At 47.0% G+C, this 20,649-nt stretch overlaps 1 protein-coding gene across 5 annotated transcripts in view; it reads right to left on the bottom strand.

Annotated features, from left to right (window-relative positions):
* Nucleotides 1–19,914, bottom strand: part of nfia (nuclear factor I/A) — a 41,584-nt gene extending 21,670 nt beyond the window's left edge. For 3 of the 5 annotated variants that reach the window (XM_086089422.1, XM_086089424.1, XM_086089425.1), the window contains exons 1-2: nucleotides 19,716–19,914; nucleotides 5,068–5,596 (exon numbers count right to left, since the gene is read on the bottom strand). In XM_086089422.1, coding sequence (XP_085945548.1) covers nucleotides 5,068–5,596; nucleotides 19,716–19,814 — 628 coding nt within the window. In that variant the 5' untranslated portion in view covers nucleotides 19,815–19,914. Of the gene's footprint in view, nucleotides 1–5,067; nucleotides 5,597–8,106; nucleotides 8,789–19,715 lie in introns of those variants that run through there. The other 2 variants (XM_086089426.1, XM_086089427.1) reach the window with 1 other exon arrangement.
* Between the last annotated feature and the right edge of the window lie 735 nt (nucleotides 19,915–20,649).

Genomic DNA, 20,649 nt, shown 5'->3' with positions numbered 1-20,649 from the left:
CTGTTAGCCGTTAGCATCTTGAGAGCAATTAAAACGATCGATGAAGAAGACGAGCGAGCGAGCGAGCGTCTCTTCCTGTGTGAGAGCTGCATCTAAATTATGAATAACACACACACACACAGCTTTGTTTTACTATCTTTGTGGGGCCATCTCATTGACATCATGCACTTCCTAGCCCCTCCCCCTAACCTCAACCATAACCCAATTCAAACCTAAACTCTAAAACCAAGTCGTAAGCCTCAAAAGAGGTCTGAACTTGTGCGGACCAGCAAAATGGCCGCACATGGACGGGTGGGCCCCGCAACTTTGTGAAATCCTGGCCCCACGATGGGACAAAAACAAGACCACACACACGTCACAAACACGTCAGCTACAGGTGAACTTTGACCTTTAGAGTGCATCGTCTTCAAACATCCAATCAGAGCATTTCTAATGCCAGCGTGTGTCAGAACAAGATCGCATCTCATTAACCTGCCGTGCACGCTGATGCTTGTGCACACACACACACACAAATGGCAAGTACTACAAGTGCTTTAAGAATCGCAAGGGGGAGGAGGGGGTTGTAACCCCCCACCCCCCAGGAGGCAAATGCTCCATGAAGTCAAATTCCTTCATCCGGGCAGGAGGGAGGTCTCAAATGGGAGGGGGGCTTGGGGGGATTGGGTAAAGGGTGTGTGTGTGTGTGTGTGGGGGGGGGGGGGGGTTCACTGTCTGCTGTAGGCAAAAGGATTTAAGGAAGGGGGGGGGGGGGGTGCTTTTCATGTTGAAGTACTTCCTGTTGTGTGTTAGCCCTGTGGCGACTTACTTACAGTATATCCCCCCCCCCTACAAGCCTTCCTGCCCCCCCCCCCACTGACAAGTCTGCCCCCCCTCCCTCCCTGTGTGGAGGAGGCCCACAATGCAGTTCCTCTTTACAAATTTTAGCTGCCGACACTTTTCATTTATGACCGAGCGCACACGCACGCACACGCACACGCACACGCACACGCACAGGCCGTCAGCTCGTGTGTCAGTAGCGTGTGCGATCAAGCATGTGGAATGACGGCCACGAAGCCCTTCACATGTCGTGTGTGTGCGTGCGTGCGCACACCCCAAAGTTTGATGAATTGAAAGTCAATAGCGTGTGTGAAAGTGTCAAAGGTAGTTTTAATCAGTCTTGGTGGTCGGGTGGGGGTTGGGGCCGGGTGGGGGGGGGGCAAGAGGGGGCAAGGGTTCAAAGAGGCTGCAGTAAATTGCGCAACTCTTTCTTCAAGTTCGTTAAAAGGCCTTTGACATGATGATTGGACGCAAGGAAGGACAAGGAGGAAAGGAAGTGAACAAGCCCCGCCCCCTCTCTGAGAAGCAGCAACAGGTTATGCAAATGAGATGCTAATGAGGCCCCACATTAACAGAGTCTTCGACGACGCGTGCGTACGATGCGATATCTCTTCTTCGTCCCTTCATCCGTCTGTCATCCGTCCATTTGCCTTTCAGCTCTTCGGACATCCGTCCTTTTTCCCCACGGAGGTGATGATGACGATGATGATGACGATGATGAAGATGAAGATTGATTTGAGTGAGTGTGTGCGCTTGATTTCCCATGATCCTCAGCGGCTGTTGTTATACTTTGTAGGAAGTTGTTGGATGTTAAGGCGGACGGCAGCAATGCATTGTGGGAGATGCTGAAGTCGGCAGTCCTGACCCCCCCCCCCCCCCACATACCCCCCCCCCACTCATGCATCATGTTTACTGGCTGTCACTTCCTAAATTGTTCTTCCTGCGACCTGCATCCCTCTGTGATGGGGGGGCAGTCAGATGTCTCCCTTAGGGTGGGGTGGGGGGGGGGGGGGCACGAAGGAGGACTTCCTGATTGGGCGGGGCCTGTGGTTGGCCGTGAGATGCGCTCGTTTTACATCCAGCTCAAGTTGAGAAGACCTTTTAAGTGGATCTCCTTAACAATCAAGACACACGCGCGCGCACACACGCGCACACGCCATCCCTGCTGCATCGTTGAAAGGCGGCCGTCGGTGACCCGAGGACGCGGAGGGCGGGGCCAAATGAATTGCTCTGCGGACCATTACGACGAGGAGGACCCGTCCTACCTGCGCTGACTCAGCAGCTGCTCGGTCCATCCGTCTAATGGACGCGCACACAATTTAATTAGCGGGAAGCCGCACTACCACACGCACACGGACTGTCTGCGTGTGTGCGCGCGCGCGCACGGGGGACGACCCCTGCTGTCCTTGCGTGGAAACCCTGTCCATCAGCAGGACGTCTGTTTGTTTGTCCTACACGCACGCGCACGTTGACACACACTTTGTCTGTGCACAGTTTTTGGTCCACGTCTTAAGTGGACGAGTCGCGGGTTCAATTCCTGCAAGCCACCTGATTGGTTCTGTCCTAACTCCGCCTCCTGTTACAGTGACAGGTGCATGATGGGAAACAGCTGAGGATGACTTTTGAACATTAGACAGCCCCCCCCCCCCCAACCTGCCTCCCCCCAATCAATAATTAAGCGCTAACATCTGACGAGCAGCTGCAGGGCACAACAAGACAACAATCAACGTTTTGTGTCTTCTTTCACCTCATGGAGGCCCAAAAAAATCCCTTCAAAACACACTCAGCCCCCCCCACACATTTTTTAAAAGTCTTCCTGTTGAAGTCACTAAAGTTTGTGTCGACTTTAAAGAACACAAACAAGCCACCGAACGAAACACACAGAAAGTCAAATAAGCGCATGTTAGCATCCGGCTAAGCTAAGCTAACATCCGACAGCATCCTTTTGAGCGCCGCGTGTTGTCGAACGTCACCAAATGTGAAATGATGATGATTGCAAAATGTTGCGCAATATGTGAGAATCTGACATTTGAATTTGATGATGTCATGTGCGTCGCAGTTGCAGATGTCGGATGTGTCCAAAGTTTGGCGGCGGAAAAATGCAGAAAAGTTTGCACTTTGTCTCATTTTATTCAAAAGGCGCAAAGCAACGAGGTTCGTTATTGTTTTGACAACCTGTTAAAGGTGAAAAGTCAAAGAACGTCTTTTGGAATCAGAAGCCGGTAAGAGAAAAATGCTTGCAATATTTCAAAGTCAAGACCATTTTCAATTTTGGGCTGATTTTGGTTGACATGAAATGAGGCGGCGGGCCGCGGCGGGCCTCAGCGGGCCTCAACGGGCCCCCGGGCCTGGACTTTGACACCATGTGAGGATTTCAAAAGAGCCTGAGTTGCGCTTTCAGACATCAAATTGGGGCTTCAAGTGACTTTGCAAGGCAGCGACAAACTTCGCCTTTCAAACTCTTTTCTCTTTTCAAAATCAAGGTTTCACTTGGTTAGCTTGTCAATCCTGGTTTAGGGTTCGAAATGAGAATTCAGGTTTGAAACATTTCAAATGTCGTCGGAGCCAGAATGAAGCTTTCAAGGCGGGCTCAGCTTTTCAAACGAGCCGTGGACTGCATTTTCCCGCCGCGACCATCGTAGCCACGCCCCCTCCCCTCCGCATGCGCGCACGCTCAAACAGACACTGGACAGAGGTCACAGCCGGCACATTTAACCTCTGACCTCGGAACACGCGTCACCGGCTGACATGTCGGCCGGCCTCGTACATCACAAGTTGACCTTTCACCCCTCGCTTGTGGCGCACCTCACAATGAGGACACGGTTTCTATGGCGACCGCATTGATGCGGACAAACCTCCTTTTAACGTTCAATCGTTCCGTCAACGAGACTTTTTAGTAACCACAAAAAAACAGACAACATTTTTAAAAAATCATGTTTCCACCACAACATCATTTCATGTTCGCTGAAATTTGAAAACAAACGTCCATTCTCAAGAAAGACACAAACTCGATTCGTAGCCGAGCCCACAAAACGGCTGATCAGAAACTCAAGTGTGAAATTCGGCCAGAATTAACCGCAAAGTGATTTTTGGGCCTTGCCAGCGCAAATTGTCTGCACTTGTAACACTTGTCAACACTCGCACCCGAGCCGTCGCCGCTTCCTGGCTCGAACCGCCAGTCCATCGCAACAGCAAAATGTGGCGGAACGGCGCCCGCGGCAAACGAGTGACGAGATGGACAAAAACGTCGGCTTGGAAAAACAAACAAACATTTTTTAGGCCAAAATCGACTCGTGGTCGGAAACGGAGCCGATTCGATGAATCGTCCTTTTGAAAATGGAATGTTTGAAAATGTGCTCAATCGTGGACGGGTTATTAAAAGCTGCTGTTGTTGTCATTTTGCAAACTATGAAAGTCACGTTTTCGTTCAAACCGACGTCGACGCCAGCCGTGAATTGCGACCATTTTGAATTCGAGCTGTCAAAAAATCATTTGGATTCCTTTGATGGCCGTCTTTGTTTTCTTGTTTTACTTGAATGGGCTCCCTGCATTGTGGGAATTCCAGTCGCAAGGCAGCAGACACGCCCACGTCTAAATCGAGCATCTATCAAGAACGCGTAAATTCGAGGAAACGTATTTTACGACTTTAAAAATGTGTCTTCGTGTTAAAGATGAGATCGCTTTTCATATGAAAAGAAAAATGCACTGATGCGTCACCAACGTCCTACAAATGCAATGATGCCATCTAGAGGCAGAAAAAGGACATCAACGCAAAATCAATACTACACTTGTTTGAATTTGATGAATTATTATGAAAATATTGTATGAATGAATAAAAGATGCGGCCATATTTCTATTCGTTTAACATTTGTTTCACTTTTATGTTAACAAAAATATGATATTTTTGAAAGAATTGTGCATTTAGAGGCGATGTCAAACTTGCGATTCAAGTCATGCAATTAATTACGATTCTAAATTGTAATTGCCGGGCACACCTACTTTAAATAAATGTTCGATTCGATTGAAATGGGTTCAAATTGAAATCATCACGAAGGACTGAAAAAATGTGTGCTTTTATTTTACGTTGCGTTTCCGAGTGTCGTATTGTGGCTCGATTTAGAAAAAGTGGGGTTTGTTTCAAATGCGTGTTCTTCCTGAGAAAGCTTGTTGCCACGGAGGAAAGGTCGTGAGAGGTCGCGAGAGGCGGGAGGGGTCGCGAGAGGCGGCAGAGGCGGCAGAGGACGTACTGACCGGCGTGCACGAAGTAGGCCAGGTAGAGGTCGAGCTCCTTGACGGAGACGCCGATGTGGTGCGGCTGCACGCAGAGGCCCGGGTTGGCGCAGCGCGGCGACTTGACCAGGCGCTCGCCGTCCGTGCTCTCCAGGGGGACGCCCTTGAACAGGATGACCATGACCAGGTCCAGCCGCCACACCTTGTCGGCCTGCCGCAGGCAGTCGATGCGGCGCATCTTGCCCTTCTGGTCCGGGTTGGACAGGACGCAGCACGGCGCCTTCTTGGCGGTGACGGTCAGCACGAAGTCCTCGCGGAACTCGGGTCGGATGTCCTTGCGCAGTTTGGCCAGCAGGCGCGACGCCCACTTCTGCTTGACCTCGGGCTTCTCGCCCAGCAGCTCGTCTTTCACGGCGCGCTCCTCCTCCTTGGTCATGCGCTTCTCGTGCTTCTTGAAGTACTTCCTCTTGCGGGCCTGCAGGTTGAACCACGTGTAGGCGAAGGCGCGCACGTGCGGCAGCAGCGCCTCGATGAACGGGTGGAACTCGTCCTGCGGGACACGCACAAACACCACACACGTCAAAGAGGGCAAACGCGCTCGCACCCGCGTGCTCACAAGAGCCTTTCGCTACCTTCCATTTTGAAGGCGGCCGTTCGGACCTTTTTTGTCTTTCGTCTTATGCTGACGGCTTTGACGGAAGAGGTGGCGTAAAGCAATGGTCGTTTTTACAAAAACCGCCAGCTGGTGGCAGCGGAGTAAAAGAGATCGGCCATGTTGCAAAAAATGATCTTTTCTTTCAAACACATTTGTGAATAAACGAACAAAACGGAAACAGAAACAAACAAACGACAAAAGAGACTCGAACCTCTCTTTTGGTGGCTTCCGTGTTTCGAACACAATATTGTGTGCGCTTTGCTAAATCAGTCCAAAGCCAGTCAAACGGACAGGAGCGAAGGGGGTTGCTTCAGTCAAAATGGCTGCCAGTCAATGAGTTAAGTGCAGTTTGATAATGTAATGATCACATTTGTCGATTTGGACTCATTGTTTGTAGATCTTCTTTTTTTGTCGTTTCCGCAACTCGGCATGAAACGTTTGTGGCCGTCCATGAAAGCTTCCTTTCCGATCGAGAAGGCCTTTACGGGAGGGGGGGGGGGGGCGTGGGGGGGGTCTTGAAACTGCTCAAAAACGCTTGCAGCCAGTTAAGGAGGAAAACCTGAAACTGTGTGTCAGAAGCTAGCAGCGTTAGCAGCATTAGCATCGCAGCACCAGCTGCACGCCCTTCTTCAGACCCCCCCCCATCACAATGCCCCCCTTTCCACCCCCCCAAAGCAGGCCTCAATAGGACACAACGACACATTGTTCCTTGTTGGCCGAGATCCAAGCAGACGAGTTTGTCTCCCCAAATCCCACCAACAACACACGCGTGTGCGCATGTGCGCGCGCGCGCGTGTGCGCGTTTGTCACACACACACACATTCCAACAGTGGCGCTGCAGCGAGGATGTCGGTGGGAGCAACATTCCGACATTCCGGACGCTGCAGCGTTTCACTTCCTGACTGGCTGCACACTTTTCCTTCCACGCAGCGACTGGTCGCCGCGTTTGTCATTTCCCTCATTCACACAATTTGCCTTCCGGACTGTTCGATGCTCACTTAGGGTTCGGGGTCACGTGCGCCCAAGCGCTACGTTGACCTCAGACGTCAACAAATGGAAAAATCTCAGATCAGCAAGCAGGAAAAGGTTGACTTTGCTTCGGTTTGTTTTTTAGAAATGCTCGATAGCACTTTTGAACATTTTACAAATCAAATAAGACGTAAAACTTTGATATCCCGATATAGCAAATATCAAATTGGGGGAAATTCATGGCAATTTTCTATTCCTATCGTTTCTCATTTCACTTCCTGACCATAAAACAGGCAAAACGAGCAGAACCAAAAACACGGACGCGCTTCCTTCAAATAAGGCCTGACATCAGTCCAGACCCGCTGTCGGCGAGAAAGAGGGAACGAGAGAGAGAGAGAGAAAGAAATAGATAGATAGATCGCACACACACACACTAACACAGTCTGAAGTGAAGCAGCATGTGGATTTTTTTCCTTTTTCTTCTTTGCTGCCATGTCCTCACCTCCTCTCACGAGTTTTTATTTTTATTTTTATTGATTGATTTCCTCGTGCTCTCGCCTACATCTCACACACACCCTTTGCCCCCCCCCCCATCACTATGACGACAGCATCACTTTTTGATTATTTCCAATCAATAAACATTAAGAAAAAACTAATCATGTTCATTTTTCATACATTTTTGGTGTTTGTTTTGGTCTATAATAATAATAATAATAATAATAATTGTATTGTATGTTCTTTATAAGTGTCACCTGCCAACTGTTTTTACATAAACAAATCATTTTCATTTGATTGGATAAAAATAATAATAATAATAAAAAAGTCATTTGAAAGAATTTACATAATTACGAATTGATACGAGCTTATGAAAACAACATTTCTATCAATTCATAAGCAGACAATGTGCGTGCGTGTGTCGACTGTCTGCTGCTTAATATGTTCTAAAAATATGTGTTAATAATTGCAATCTGTTTCCGCGCGTGTTTCTCATATGAAAACATGAAATGAGATTGGAATGAATTGGAAACATTTTTTGAACCGTCTGATCTTCGTGTGAATAATTATGTTATTAATCTCATTGAAGTGTTTGAAATGAAAAAAAACACACGTTTGCTTTGACGTCAATTGAAGCATTTTCCTCGAAATGGATTCAAAATCTGCAAACGACTTCATTTTTTTGAGCTGAACAAAATCTTGCAGTTGAATCCAAATCCACTTTGATTTGTCAACTTGAACCCGCCACTTGCAAGTTGATCGAATGAAATCTTTCGACTCAAAAACGCAAAACGTGCAATTGTTTTGCGATGACTCGCCTTTCGCGCGCACGCGCACGCCCTCCGAGCGCGTCAAGTCCAAAGACTTTGGCGGAGTTGGTGCGCGCGTGCGCGAACTTTGCCGAAGTTAGCGGCGGCGGGGGGCGCGTGCGCGTGACGTACCTGCGTGAGACAAAGCGGCGAGTACATGACTGGTCCGCGTGCGCGCGCGCCCGTGGCCCAGTCCGGCTCCGGTGGGCGCGCGTGCGTGAGACGAAAAGGACGGACCAGCGGGGAAGGAGGAAGGGCGGGGGTCGCGGGGTTCGGGTGGGGCGCCGGAGCCCTCCTGTCGACCCCCCTCTTCTCACATGTCCGAGCGCAGGTGAACTCTGACCCCGCCTCGTGTTACACGCGCTCGCCGGACCTGCTCGAGGCCCGCCGCCGCCGTCCGAGGAGCAACATGTCGTCACCAGAGTCCAAAGTGTGGCGGGAGACCCGAGGGGAGGCGACGAGGTCCCGCATGTCACCGATCCGCCCCGCGGGAAGCGGCGGAAGGTGGAGGGGGCGGGCGGGGGGGCGGGGGGTGGTCGCCGAACCTGCCGACCGGCCGGGATCGCTGCGCTGCCGCTCGGCCGCCGAGACTGGAGCGGCCGCCGTCCCGAGAAGGAGGGAGGAAGGGGGGAAGGGGGAGGGACGGAGGTGGGGGCGGGGGTCTGGGGTCTGGGGTCTGGGGGGGGGGGGGGACGAAGAGCGACTTGTGGCCGCCCTCCCGTCACCTGCCGCTTCGCTTCGCGAAGAGCACCGCCGACAATCGCACCGGGATCGGCGCCCGTCCCCGTCCGGACCTGCGCGCGCTCGCTCGCTCGTTCGCTCGCTCCAAGCGGACGAGCTGACTGAAAGCTCCGCGCGCGCGCGCGCGACACCAACTCAGCTCACGCGCGCGCGCGCTCACGAGCTCGCGACTTATCGATCGAATGCGGGCGCGCGAGAGGCGGCGGTTATGTGTGTGCGTGTGAGAGAAAAAGTGTGTGTGTGAAGTAGTTCATTTCAACTTTGACCTCCAGCATTCCAAAGCCAAAAGGAAGAAGTGAAGCTCTTCACGTCACAAATGTGGTTAATAATCATAGGGGGGGTGAATTTTGAATCCGTTTCCTGTTGGTCAATGTGACGTCACGTATGAGTCGTCCAATCATGTTTGTTCTTTCTAAGTCACTCGTCATCAACGACATCAACCGGAGATATTTGATACCACTATTTTCTCACACCAATATCACGACCATCAACTCTTGAGTCGTCACCGATACCAAGTACTCAGTTTTGATACATAAAACAACGACCGATCATTCTAAAGGTGCCATTCATGATATGAATAACAATTATCTCTAACCTGCCAACCACATACCAGAAACGGCGCCGCCAACAGGAAGCAAACGCCACCGCGCTGATGTGATGTCACATGTGGGCGGGGCTTTGGCAACGGACGACCGATCATACGTATATCTACGACCAGCCAAAACGTGAAAAAAGCCTGCGTGAGCGTCGCCATGGCGACGGGCTCAAGTTGGCACACGTGATGCCAAAAAGAGCGCAAACTGTGTGTGTGGGGGGGGGGGGGGTTGTTGTAGTGGGGGGGGGGGCTCCACCTGCTCCCACTGAGGCGCTGCCAGGCTGGAGTGGCGCCAACAGGACCAGCGGGCCTGAAGCCTCGCCAGCACTCAAACACAAAGAGAAGAAGAAGAAACAAGAATGAGGAAGATGAAGATGAGGAAGACCAAGAAGAGGAGAAAGAAGGTCACAAACCAGGAAACAAAAAGTACAACAAGCACAAACAACATGATTGACGGCTCAAATTTACGTTTATGAAATACGTAAATTACGTAAATTTGTGTTTATGTGAGGACATATGTGGTGGACACACACACACGCACACGCACACGCACACACACACATGCATGCATTAAAAGACACACACATGTACACACATTCATCACTACGTGTATGATTGTGTTTCCATCGGTGTGTGTGAGCATGTGTGTGTGTGTGTGAGCGTGTGTGTGAGCGTGTGTGTGAGCGTGTGTGAGACTGAAGCAGGAAGCAGTTGCACGGTGCGAGTGCCAAACAGATGGCCTGGTGGAGAGGCCGGACCCCCCCCCGCCCCCAACCAAATTTCATCGATGACACAGTGCATACGTGTGTGTGTGTGTGTGGGGGGTGTGTGTGTGTGTGTGTGTCCACCACATATGTCCTCACATAAACACGCACAGCAAGGAAGTTGCACACACAATACACACAAGGAAGTGAGCAGCAGCTTCTGTAATTAATCATCATCACCATCATCATCACCATCATCACCATCATCATCATCATCACCATCATCATCATCATCACCATCATCATCATCATCACCATCATCATCATCATCATCATCATCACCATCATCATCATCATCACCATCATCATCATCATCACCATCATCATCATCACCATCACCATCATCATCACCATCATCATCATCATCACCATCATCATCATCATCATTATCTTCTTCATCATCATCATCATCACCATCATCATCATCATCACCATCATCATCATCATCACCATCATCATCATCATCACCATCATCATCATCATCACCATCATCATCATCATCACCATCATCATCATCATCACCATCATCATCATCATCATCATCATCACCATCATCATCACCATCATCATCATCATCACCATCACCATCATCATCATCACCATCACCATCATCATCACCATCATCATCATCATCACCATCATCATCATTATCTTCTTCATCATCATCATCATCACTATCATTATCATCATCTTCATCATCATCATCATCTTCATCATCATCACCATCATCACCATCATCATCATCATCACCTTCATTATCATCATCACCATCTTCTTCATCATCATCATCATCACTATCATTATCATCATCTTCATCATCATCATCACCATCATCATCATCATCATCATCATCATCACCATCTTCTTCATCATCATCATCATCACTATCATTATCATCATCTTCATCATCATCATCACCATCATCATCATCATCATCACCATCTTCTTCATCATCATCATCATCACTATCATTATCATCATCTTCATCATCATCATCACCATCATCACCATCTTCTTCATCATCATCATCATCATCACTATCATTATCATCATCTTCATCATCATCTTCATCATCATCTTCATCATCATCATCTTCATCATCATCATCATCTTCTTCATCCTCATCATCATCATCATCACTATCATTATCATTATCATCATCTTCATCATTATCATCTTCATCATCATCTTCATCTTCATCCTCATCATCATCTTCAAGCACTTTTGGCCGCACGCACGTTGACCTGGCAACGGACTATTTTTGTCACGTGACAAGCTCGACCCAAAACCAAAACAAAACAAAAACATTGTTCAACCAACTGCCAAGTTGGAAGTCAAGCTGTTAGCGCTTAGCAACACAAACGCGCGCACGTGCACGCACGCACATACAGAGAGAAACAGACGTGCAGTCGCTCCCAACGCGTCTGAAGGTAACACGTCACACCTGGCAGATGCTCACCTGAAAACACACACAGTTGCTTCTACGCACACACATGCAGCTGGAGAAAAAGAGACACGCAAACGTGCACGTGCGCACAATTAAACACGCTTACAGCAAGAGAAACACGTACACGCGCACGCACGCGCACAGGAAAGTGAAGAAGGTTGAAAATGTGTTGCAAACGTTCCATCAGGTTGCATAGTCAGTCAAATGTGTCCCTCTAGTGGCCTCTTGCTGTCATTACAATTCCTCGTTGTGCACAGGACGCCAGGGGTCAGTCAGAGGTCAGCAAAAAAACAAAACAAAACCCAATCCTGACTGCAATTAGTTTACTTTTTTTTATTTATATATGAACAGTTTGAAGATTGAAATGTGTTTACAGTTATTTTTTCCTCACTAATTGTCCAAACGTGAGTGAATTCAAATGTATGCAACACGTCATTTTAGTTTGAATGGTTTGAATGTGTTTGGATTAACATTTTTTATTTATTATTATTTGTTTAAAGGTGTTTGACATTCAAGCACATTGAGGGTTTTTGGGGGTTTCTGGTAAAAAATAAAAAATAAATTCGTTTTTTCTTTTTTCTAAACCCAAATGTGTTACAACTGCATTTGTTTTGTTGTGTTTATAATAATTTTTCATATGAAATGAGACGTATTTGAATGCCATGACGGCTTGCGTCTTTCTCCTTCCAGTAACCACGGCGACGGATGACATCGCAAGTTAACTGGGCAGGCAACCGTTGAGTTAGCAAAGTGAGAACAACGAACGCAAGTCAAGTCAAGTGCTGATGAATATTCCATTCGAGCTGCTTCATAAACTTGCAAATGTATCAAATGTAAAAGTACTCACAAAAGTACAGAAACTTGCGTCAAAATGTCACATGCACTAAATCATTTTTGACTTCTGGAAAAAAAAAACATTTTGATGACGTAGAAAAACTGAAGTAAATTGCGGCGGCGGAATGTGGATGGATGACCATGAACAGGAAGTGGAACACGACGGGGTGACAAACGCACACAAGATGGAGGACGCCGTGAGCAAAATGGCGGACGAGCCTCCTCCCGCTCACCTTCGCTCCTTCTCAAGCTCCTCCTAAACCTTCCCGCACCTCCTCCAGGGCATCCTCAAAGTCCTCCTTCTGCTCCTCCAAACCTCCTCCACCTCCTTCCCCTCTTTGAGGCCCCTCCCACACTTCAAAAGACCTCCGATTCCTCCTCCTTCAAAGTCCTGCTACTCCTCGGAACATTTCAGTCTCCGAAACCTCCTCCTTTGACATCTCCAAAGTTCAAACTCGCTTCTCCTTTTACTCTTCTTTACCTCCATGCAACATTTGCGCCTGCTCCTCCATCTGCTCCTTCCTCCTCCTGGATGACTTTGAAGTCCTTCTCGACAGCCCTTGAACCTCCTCCACCCCCTCCAGGGTCATCTTCAATGTCCTCCTCAAAACCCGCTTCTCCCCCTTTCCACACCTCCTTCCTCCCCCTTCCTGCTAAACTCCTCTTTCTCCTTCTCTGACTCCGGTTTGGAGCAACTTAAGATGTTCCTACCTAAGCACGTCATCTCCTCACTTCTCCTCTCCCACATCCTTCCTGCACACGCACACAAATTCTGGCCAGTCTGCGTGTGTGTAAATAGAAGAAGAATGGGTCAGAACTGATTTCCGCAGCGTTTAATGAGAAGCACATGGATTCATTCACAGCAGCCCCCCGCCCCCCCCCCCCCCCATCCCCCCCACCCCCTCCCTTCCACCACTTTTTCCTCGCACCACCACTCCCTTCTTGCTTCCTGGCCAATGATGATGGACTAACAATAGCTAACAATTAGCACAGCAAATGACAGTCAACATGCTAGCAATGCTAACCTTTAGCACATCACATGATTATTCCATCAATATTGACAGAATGTCCGCCAATCGGTTTCAATGGGAAACGTAAAGAAAAAAACACCAACTGAGCATTTTCGTCCGTCCATGTATTGGCCAATGCATCAATAAATTTGGCAATCCGTCAGTGACTGGCGGACTGACAAAGCGATTGATGGAACTTTGCCGGTTGCCATTGACGCGCATCTCGACGAACGACGGCTTGACGGCTCTGCCTGAAATATTGACGGATTGTTTCGACTGTTGCCAAAATGACGGACGCTCAAAATTCATTGACACGCCCGCCTCTGATAGCCAGCATGCTAGCAATGCTAACAATTAGCACAGTATATGAGAGCCATCATCACGCTAACGATGCTAATCAGAGCGTTTTGTCCGTCGAAGCGCGGTCTTCTTCTGCGACTCGTCCGCGTCACAATATCATCGAAATCATGACTGATCTCATCTCGAAACGAGGAACGGAGGCTCACCTTTGTTCAATGCACTGCAAAATAAGCGCTTCGGGAAATGGATGAATAGTCTGCTTCCCATTTTTCCTGCTTGTCTCTCCTCTGACGGTGAAAACCTGGCAAAGTCTGCCATCTAGTGCTGTATGGAATTATTACAACTTAAAAATTGTCTTTTTTTTTTTTTAATATATAGTTTTCAAAAATTAGTGAGAGGCCTGTATGGGCCTGATCTAGCTAGCTCTCAACATGCTAACAATGCGCTAGTCCGTCCTGTCAGCTGCAGCAGTGATGTCATGGTCACGTGATCGTACCGAGACGCCGCGTGCCATCTTGGTCGGAGGCCGGTGAGCAGATGTTCTTTGTTAACTCTGTTGTTAGCAGTGTGGGCCAAGATGGAGGACACTTTGACGAGCCAGGGCCCGGTCCGATTGCTTCCCAGGAAGTCCAAATAGATCCTAAAAGTCTTTTTTTGTTTACGGCAGCGCAGGAGCGCCAAAAGGAGCCCTCCAATAAATAAATAGCAGCGCTCACTGCAGGAAGTTGAGTCGCTTCCCCCGCGGGCGCCTTTACTTTTATTAGCAACAGCAGAGATAGCAAACAAGAAGCCCCCACCCCCCCCCCACTACCCCCTCCAGAGCACACCCCCATTCCCGAATGAAAAGTCTTTGAAGGAGTCCAGAACAATCCAGCATTTAATCACATGATGGCGAGCGGCTAGTTTTTAACCCAGCGTAAACACAGTCAACATGCTAACAATGCTAGCTAGTAGTTGCAGCAGTCTGACTGGGGAGAATGTTTCCTGTAAAAAGGAAAAGAAAATATAAGATCTATTCTTCCCATGTTTTTTCCTTATATGTAAAAAAACCCCGAATGAAATTAAAATAAAATAAAGTCATCATTTGAAAGCTAACCTGCACGCGTATGCGGTGGTAACTGAACGAGCCTGAAGACTGAATGCCAGCAAGAGCCAATCAGAAGTCTCCATTTCCACCATCTGACCCACCGCCATCACCTTGAGCTAGAAATGAGCTAATAAGCTAACATGCTAACAAGAAGGTGAGCTCTGAAAGAGAGAAAGAAGCTGGTCCAGTGGCGAGAGTGGGCGGGGTTATAGTGGGGCCTGCACAGGTGGACTCTATGTGTGTGCGTGTGCGTGTGTAAGTAGAACAACAGGCTGCCGCTCTCAGCGGGGGTCCCGGGAAGGTTGATGTGAGGAGGTATCCATTGCATCCATTCCCCGTCTGCAACGCGTAACCCGACACCGCCAACATGGAGGACGGAGCGGTAACAAACTCGCCTGCTAAATGTTGAGCTAATTATAATATCCAGCTCACTTGTGGGATAACATGTCACCTAAATACTTATTTTCAATCGCACACAATAACCACTTTTTCACCTTAAATAATAAATCACCAAATTGTTCTCACTTTTTACACCAAAATTCAATTCTTCATTTTTCCACTTTCAGTCTCGTAAAAATGACCAAAAAAACCTTCACCTAAAATCTCTTCTTTTTTTTAAATCATCATATTCAAATCAATTCAATTCCACCTTTTTTTCACGAAACTCTCTGAATTTGTTGTTGAGCCTGATCCCCAGCTGGGCCTTGGCCTCCTTCGCACGCTTCGCATCAGTCAATCTGCTCTCGTTTTGTCATCCTGGCGCCTCGGAAACACAACTCAGCTCAACTCTCGTCTCAACCTGAACGCAAGCTAGCCTGCTAAATTGTGAGCTAACAAGCAGCAGGTGACACGCACTCCTGCTCAATTGCGAGCCTGTTGCATGTTGTTGTTGTTGTTGCGCTGGTTCCGTGTGAGCGGCGGGCGGCCCAGTGAGTTGCGCACAAACGGATCGGTCGGCATCCTAATCAGTCACACATCTGCACATCCCTAATTGTTTCCATCGAACTTCCTTTCTCCTCATCTTCGTCATCCTCCCGCGCTCGCTACGCTTGCAACACGACGCCGGCCGCCACTTCGACTCTTCTGCCGTGCTTGACTTCCTGCCACAACCACAACCAGAAACCAGAAACCCGAAAGCGTGGACGAGACCTAAACACACGCCAACAGGCCACCAAGAGACAAGCTAGCCTGCAAAACTAGCAAGTCAAATACTAGCCGATGATACAAATTTGTGAGCTAACTGAATAACAAACCGGTGACAAAAGTAACTAACTATTCAGCAAACAAGTAGCTAGTGAGCAAATTATAAAAATATACAACTAATGGAAAACTAGTAAGAAAACTAGTGGGATAACTTGCTACCTAACCAGTCAAAAACTAGCTTGCTGACTTTTTGGATAATTCAACAATACACTAATGGAAAGTACATCAAGTGTAACAATAAGGCCGCTAACTAGTCAGGTATTAAACTACTAGTAAGAAAAGAAAAAAGAAAAATAGCTAGCTAGTTCACTGAACCGCTAGTAACAAGCAACTAGAAACAAAGTCGCTAGCTAAATTGTGAGCTAATTGGACAACGAGGAGGCAAACGAAATAAACGAGATGATTCGATGATAGATGGGACAACGGTTGCCATGGAGACCAATTGCCTCCACCCCCTCCCTCGCGGGTGCTGGAGGATCAAGTCAGGAAGCAGCTGTAGTGGATGGGACGTTGTGGGGGGGGGGGGGGGGGATTTGCCAGGTTGGACATGACGCCACGGGCCTCTCCAAGGTGACCCCCACAAAAAGCTGGCATGAACATCTGCACCCGGGCTCTACTGACTGCCATCAGGCAGGACCGCCGTCACCCATGTGGCGAAGGGGGGAGTGCTGGCTGGGGGGCGGGGGTGGGGTCATGCAAGGTGGGGGTGGACAAGCACTATTTTTGAAGCACCCCACTCAAATCGACATTTTGTAGATGGAAAGCTAATGATGCTAACCAGATTTTAGCAACACCCAGCTGAAGCCCCCCCCCCCCCCCACCACAGTAGCCCAGGTGATTCCTCCGCAATGCTGCTACCAGATGTTTGACCTGGTTCTCCGGGGGGGGGGGGGGGGGGGGGGCGCAATGTCCATGTGTTGGTGAATGTACATCTATAAGTCAAGTGCTCCCGTCATCACCTTCATTAGCTTGTGCGTCGTTAGCAAACAAGTCATAAGGTGGCACGAATGTACGGCTAAGGCAAAAAAAAAAAACCTGACACATTAGCATTGTTACGGTCTTTTTGGGGGGGAAATACGACAACATGTGTTAGTCATGTTGTCTCCCTGCATTAGCATTAGCATTAGCATTGGTGTGGTCTTATTTTGGGAGATAAATTAACTTATATTAGTCATCTTTTCTTGACATGCTGTCGATGCATGTTGTCTTTATGCATTAGCATTAGCATCAGCATTTGCATTAGCTTTAGCGCGGTCTTTGGGAGATAGGATAACCTTTCTTAGTCTAATATGTCAGCTTACCTAGCATAATAAGGCCATGCTAATGATAATGTTAATGCTAATATTGATGCTGATGCATGAAGACAAACAGCTGGCAGCTTTGCTTACCATTGCAGTCCAACTTAGTTAGCATTGGAATCTACTCACAGTATAATTTTATATGATAGCATATGTTAGCATCGTCAGCTAAATTTGCATTGCAGTACGTCAGGGTCACAGTGTAGCTTAGCATTGTAGCATAGCTAAGCGTTGACGTCTAACAAACAACCTCATCTGAACCCGGTGATGCCCCCTCCCAAAATAAGAGCATGCTAATGCTAATTCTGTGCGATATGAACATCTGGCGGCTCGGTGTCATCGCTGCGGTTTGGCGAGCTAAGCAGCGCTTTTAGCATTTCCATTTGTTTGATGAATTAATAAGCATTAAAAAGTCCAATAGGATTAAAGAGACATTTTGCGTCTTTCCACAGCTGCTCAGCTTTGATGCGAAAACATCACGTCGCGTTTCAAACGCCGCACTTTGACCTCGTTAACAAATTCCTAACATCAAAACTATCAACATGCTCTTCATTCACTTTCTTTATTGATTTGTTATAGAAAGTCGTCTTGCGAATTTCATTTCTGTTGGTTTTTTATTTTATTTTATTTTTCAGGATCCTGACCTCAGGGTCATAGCATTAGCTTAGCATCATAACCACCTTCGTACAATCCCTTCATGTACAAAGTGTGTGCAAGTGGTTGTTATGGTTACAGAGGAATAACAACCAGGGGGTTCGTCGGGGGGGGGGGGGGGGGGGGGCGTTTGGGGCCGGGGGTTGAACATTCATGTTGAGGAAGTTGAAGCAGACATGTTTAATCCCACAATTTCCTGGCAGCTAATCTCGCTAACGCTAACATGGAGCACCAAATGCTGCATTCTTGCCAACCGGCCACAAAACTGCCTCGCAATGCCAACACACGTGCTTTATCTTACATCACAACAAACAAACAAACAAACAAACAAACAAACAAACAAACAAACATCTGACCAATCAGTGAACATATCTCTCTCTCTCTCACACACACACACACACACACACGCACACGCGCGCCTGCGCCGAACACACACACGCACTCAAATACACACACTGTAATGTTGCGCTTAAAAATGCATCAGATTTATTTTAAAATAATCTGTTTTGTTATTAGCATGATTTAATTTTGTAGTCTTTAAGTCATATTTCCCTAATTGTCCAAAGATAGCAACGACAAAAGCAAAACGAAAGAAAGAGAATTGATTTTTGACGTGCTCAAGAGCGCGCGCGCGCCCGCCCGCCTTGGCCGAGGTCACGGCCAACGTTTCAAATGCGACCAATGATCGAATATAAAAACGATTTGGAAGAGATGACGTCATTCAACACGCACTGATTGTCCCGATGATTTTGAATTCATTTCATCAATTGTTTTTAAAACAGCTCAGCCTCGTAAATTATATTTTTTAAATCCTCATCGTCATCATCTTCGTCGTCGTATTTCTAACGTTTACTTTTTCGAATGAAATTGATTTCCGTGTCGATCTCTGAAGACAATTAATTATGGCCATAAAATGTATCACGTTCAACGAGAGCATAAAACATTGAGTTTGAGAAAATTAGAAAATGTTCGACAAAACCAAATGAGTTGATGTTCACATTTTTTAAGGCTCGTGCTCATTGATCCTCTTTTCATTATGTTCAAATCAATAACGCGCATCTCAAACGGATGCATTCCAAACATGAAATTCAATTATTGACATTATTACTGCAATAAAATTGAATGCATTTTGTTTACGACAAAACTCATGAAATTATATTGAGAAGAAAGAATAAGACGTGACTTTTCATCACATGATGCTGTAAGAGAACATTTCGTGCATCGTTACAATTTGGATTCAACATATATATATATATATATATATATATATATATATATATAGTTGTTACATTTTAAAACCTTGCTAATGGTGAGTTTTCCAAAAACGAAAACGATTCAATCAAAAAGCCTCCTAGATTTGTGTTCATAATTTAATTTTAAAAAAGAAACAATAAACGCAACAATAACATACGACTAAAAATCAATGCAAGATCATTTAAATTAATTTTAAGATGAAAATATCTCCTTATAACATCGACGTTTTACGAACAATTTTACTTTAGTAAAAACACACACACACACACACACACACATTTTATTATTATAATTATATTATAGTTGTTTTAGATAAAACAAAACAAAACCAACACAAGCTCACTTTTTCTTTTTTAACAAGTCACGCATTTCTCCTCCGCGGACCCACACAACCACTAAGTACACGCACACGCGCGTACACGCGCGCGCTCCAACACTCTTTTCCAAGTTTTTTTTTTACGATTAACAACTGCGCGTGCGTGCAAATGCATTTCAATAAATGTAGGCAAATGAGTCAAGTGTGTGTGCGCGCGCGCGCGCGTGCTGGTACTGACCATCCACCAGGTCCGGGCCGAGATGTCGTAGCACAGCTGCCATTTGACGGAAGCCTCCGCGCCGCTTTTTCCCGCCATGGCGCCGTCAATCAACCTCATGTGTGCGCGCGCTCGGCGGGAAAAGTGATTGACAGCCACGAAGTGATTGACAGGCGGACGACGGACGCACGGAAGGACGCACGTGCCAGCCAGCGACAGAAGAAAACGAAGATGAAGAGGAGGAGGAAGATGAGGAAGATGAAGCCCAGGAAGTTGTCATCGGGCAAGGTGAGACGCGGACACGCCCCCTCCCGCCAAACCAAACGCCCTCCCCTCACACACACACGCACACACGCACACACACGCACACGTGAAATAGGACATGCCGATAGATTTGATTAATTGATGATTTGATTGATTGTGTGTCATGTGCGTTTGGTCCAGCAGGTGGCAGTGCTGATGTATAAGCTAAGATAAAGATAAGGAAGTTAGCATCACGCGCTAACTTCCTTATCTTTATCTTAGCTTAGCTTAACTTAATATATTTTAGCTTAGCTTAGCATTGAGCGCTATCCACCGAGTCAGTGCCTTTAAACGGTCTTTGCAGTTAGCTTAGCATTTAGCATGACTGCATTATTTTGTCTGGAAAATTTCAGCCCCACATTGAATTTTTTTTTGTGCTTTTATTTATTATTTTGCTTCCGATTTATTTTGTTTGCTCTTTAATTTTGTTCTCTGTTGATTTTGTTCCATTGATTTTATTTTTTTTATTGCTTTTTGCTTACAATTGCTTTTGTTTCATTTTTTAATTGTTTTTTTAAATTGATTTTTGCTAACAAATGATTTTGCTCACCATGTATTTTGTTGTATTGATTTTGTTGAGTGTTGATTTTATTCGCTTTTTGTTAGCATTAGCATGCTTAGCTGGAAGACCAGGACTGAGTTGCAAGGAGGC

Source organism: Leptonotus elevatus, chromosome 11, assembly GCF_054856555.1.
Source record: "Leptonotus elevatus isolate MCC_2025b chromosome 11, RoL_Lele_1.0, whole genome shotgun sequence".
Lineage (NCBI taxonomy): Eukaryota > Metazoa > Chordata > Actinopteri > Syngnathiformes > Syngnathidae > Leptonotus > Leptonotus elevatus.
The sequence above is the reverse complement of the archived record's forward strand: the minus strand, read 5'-3'. Positions and strand labels throughout refer to the sequence as shown.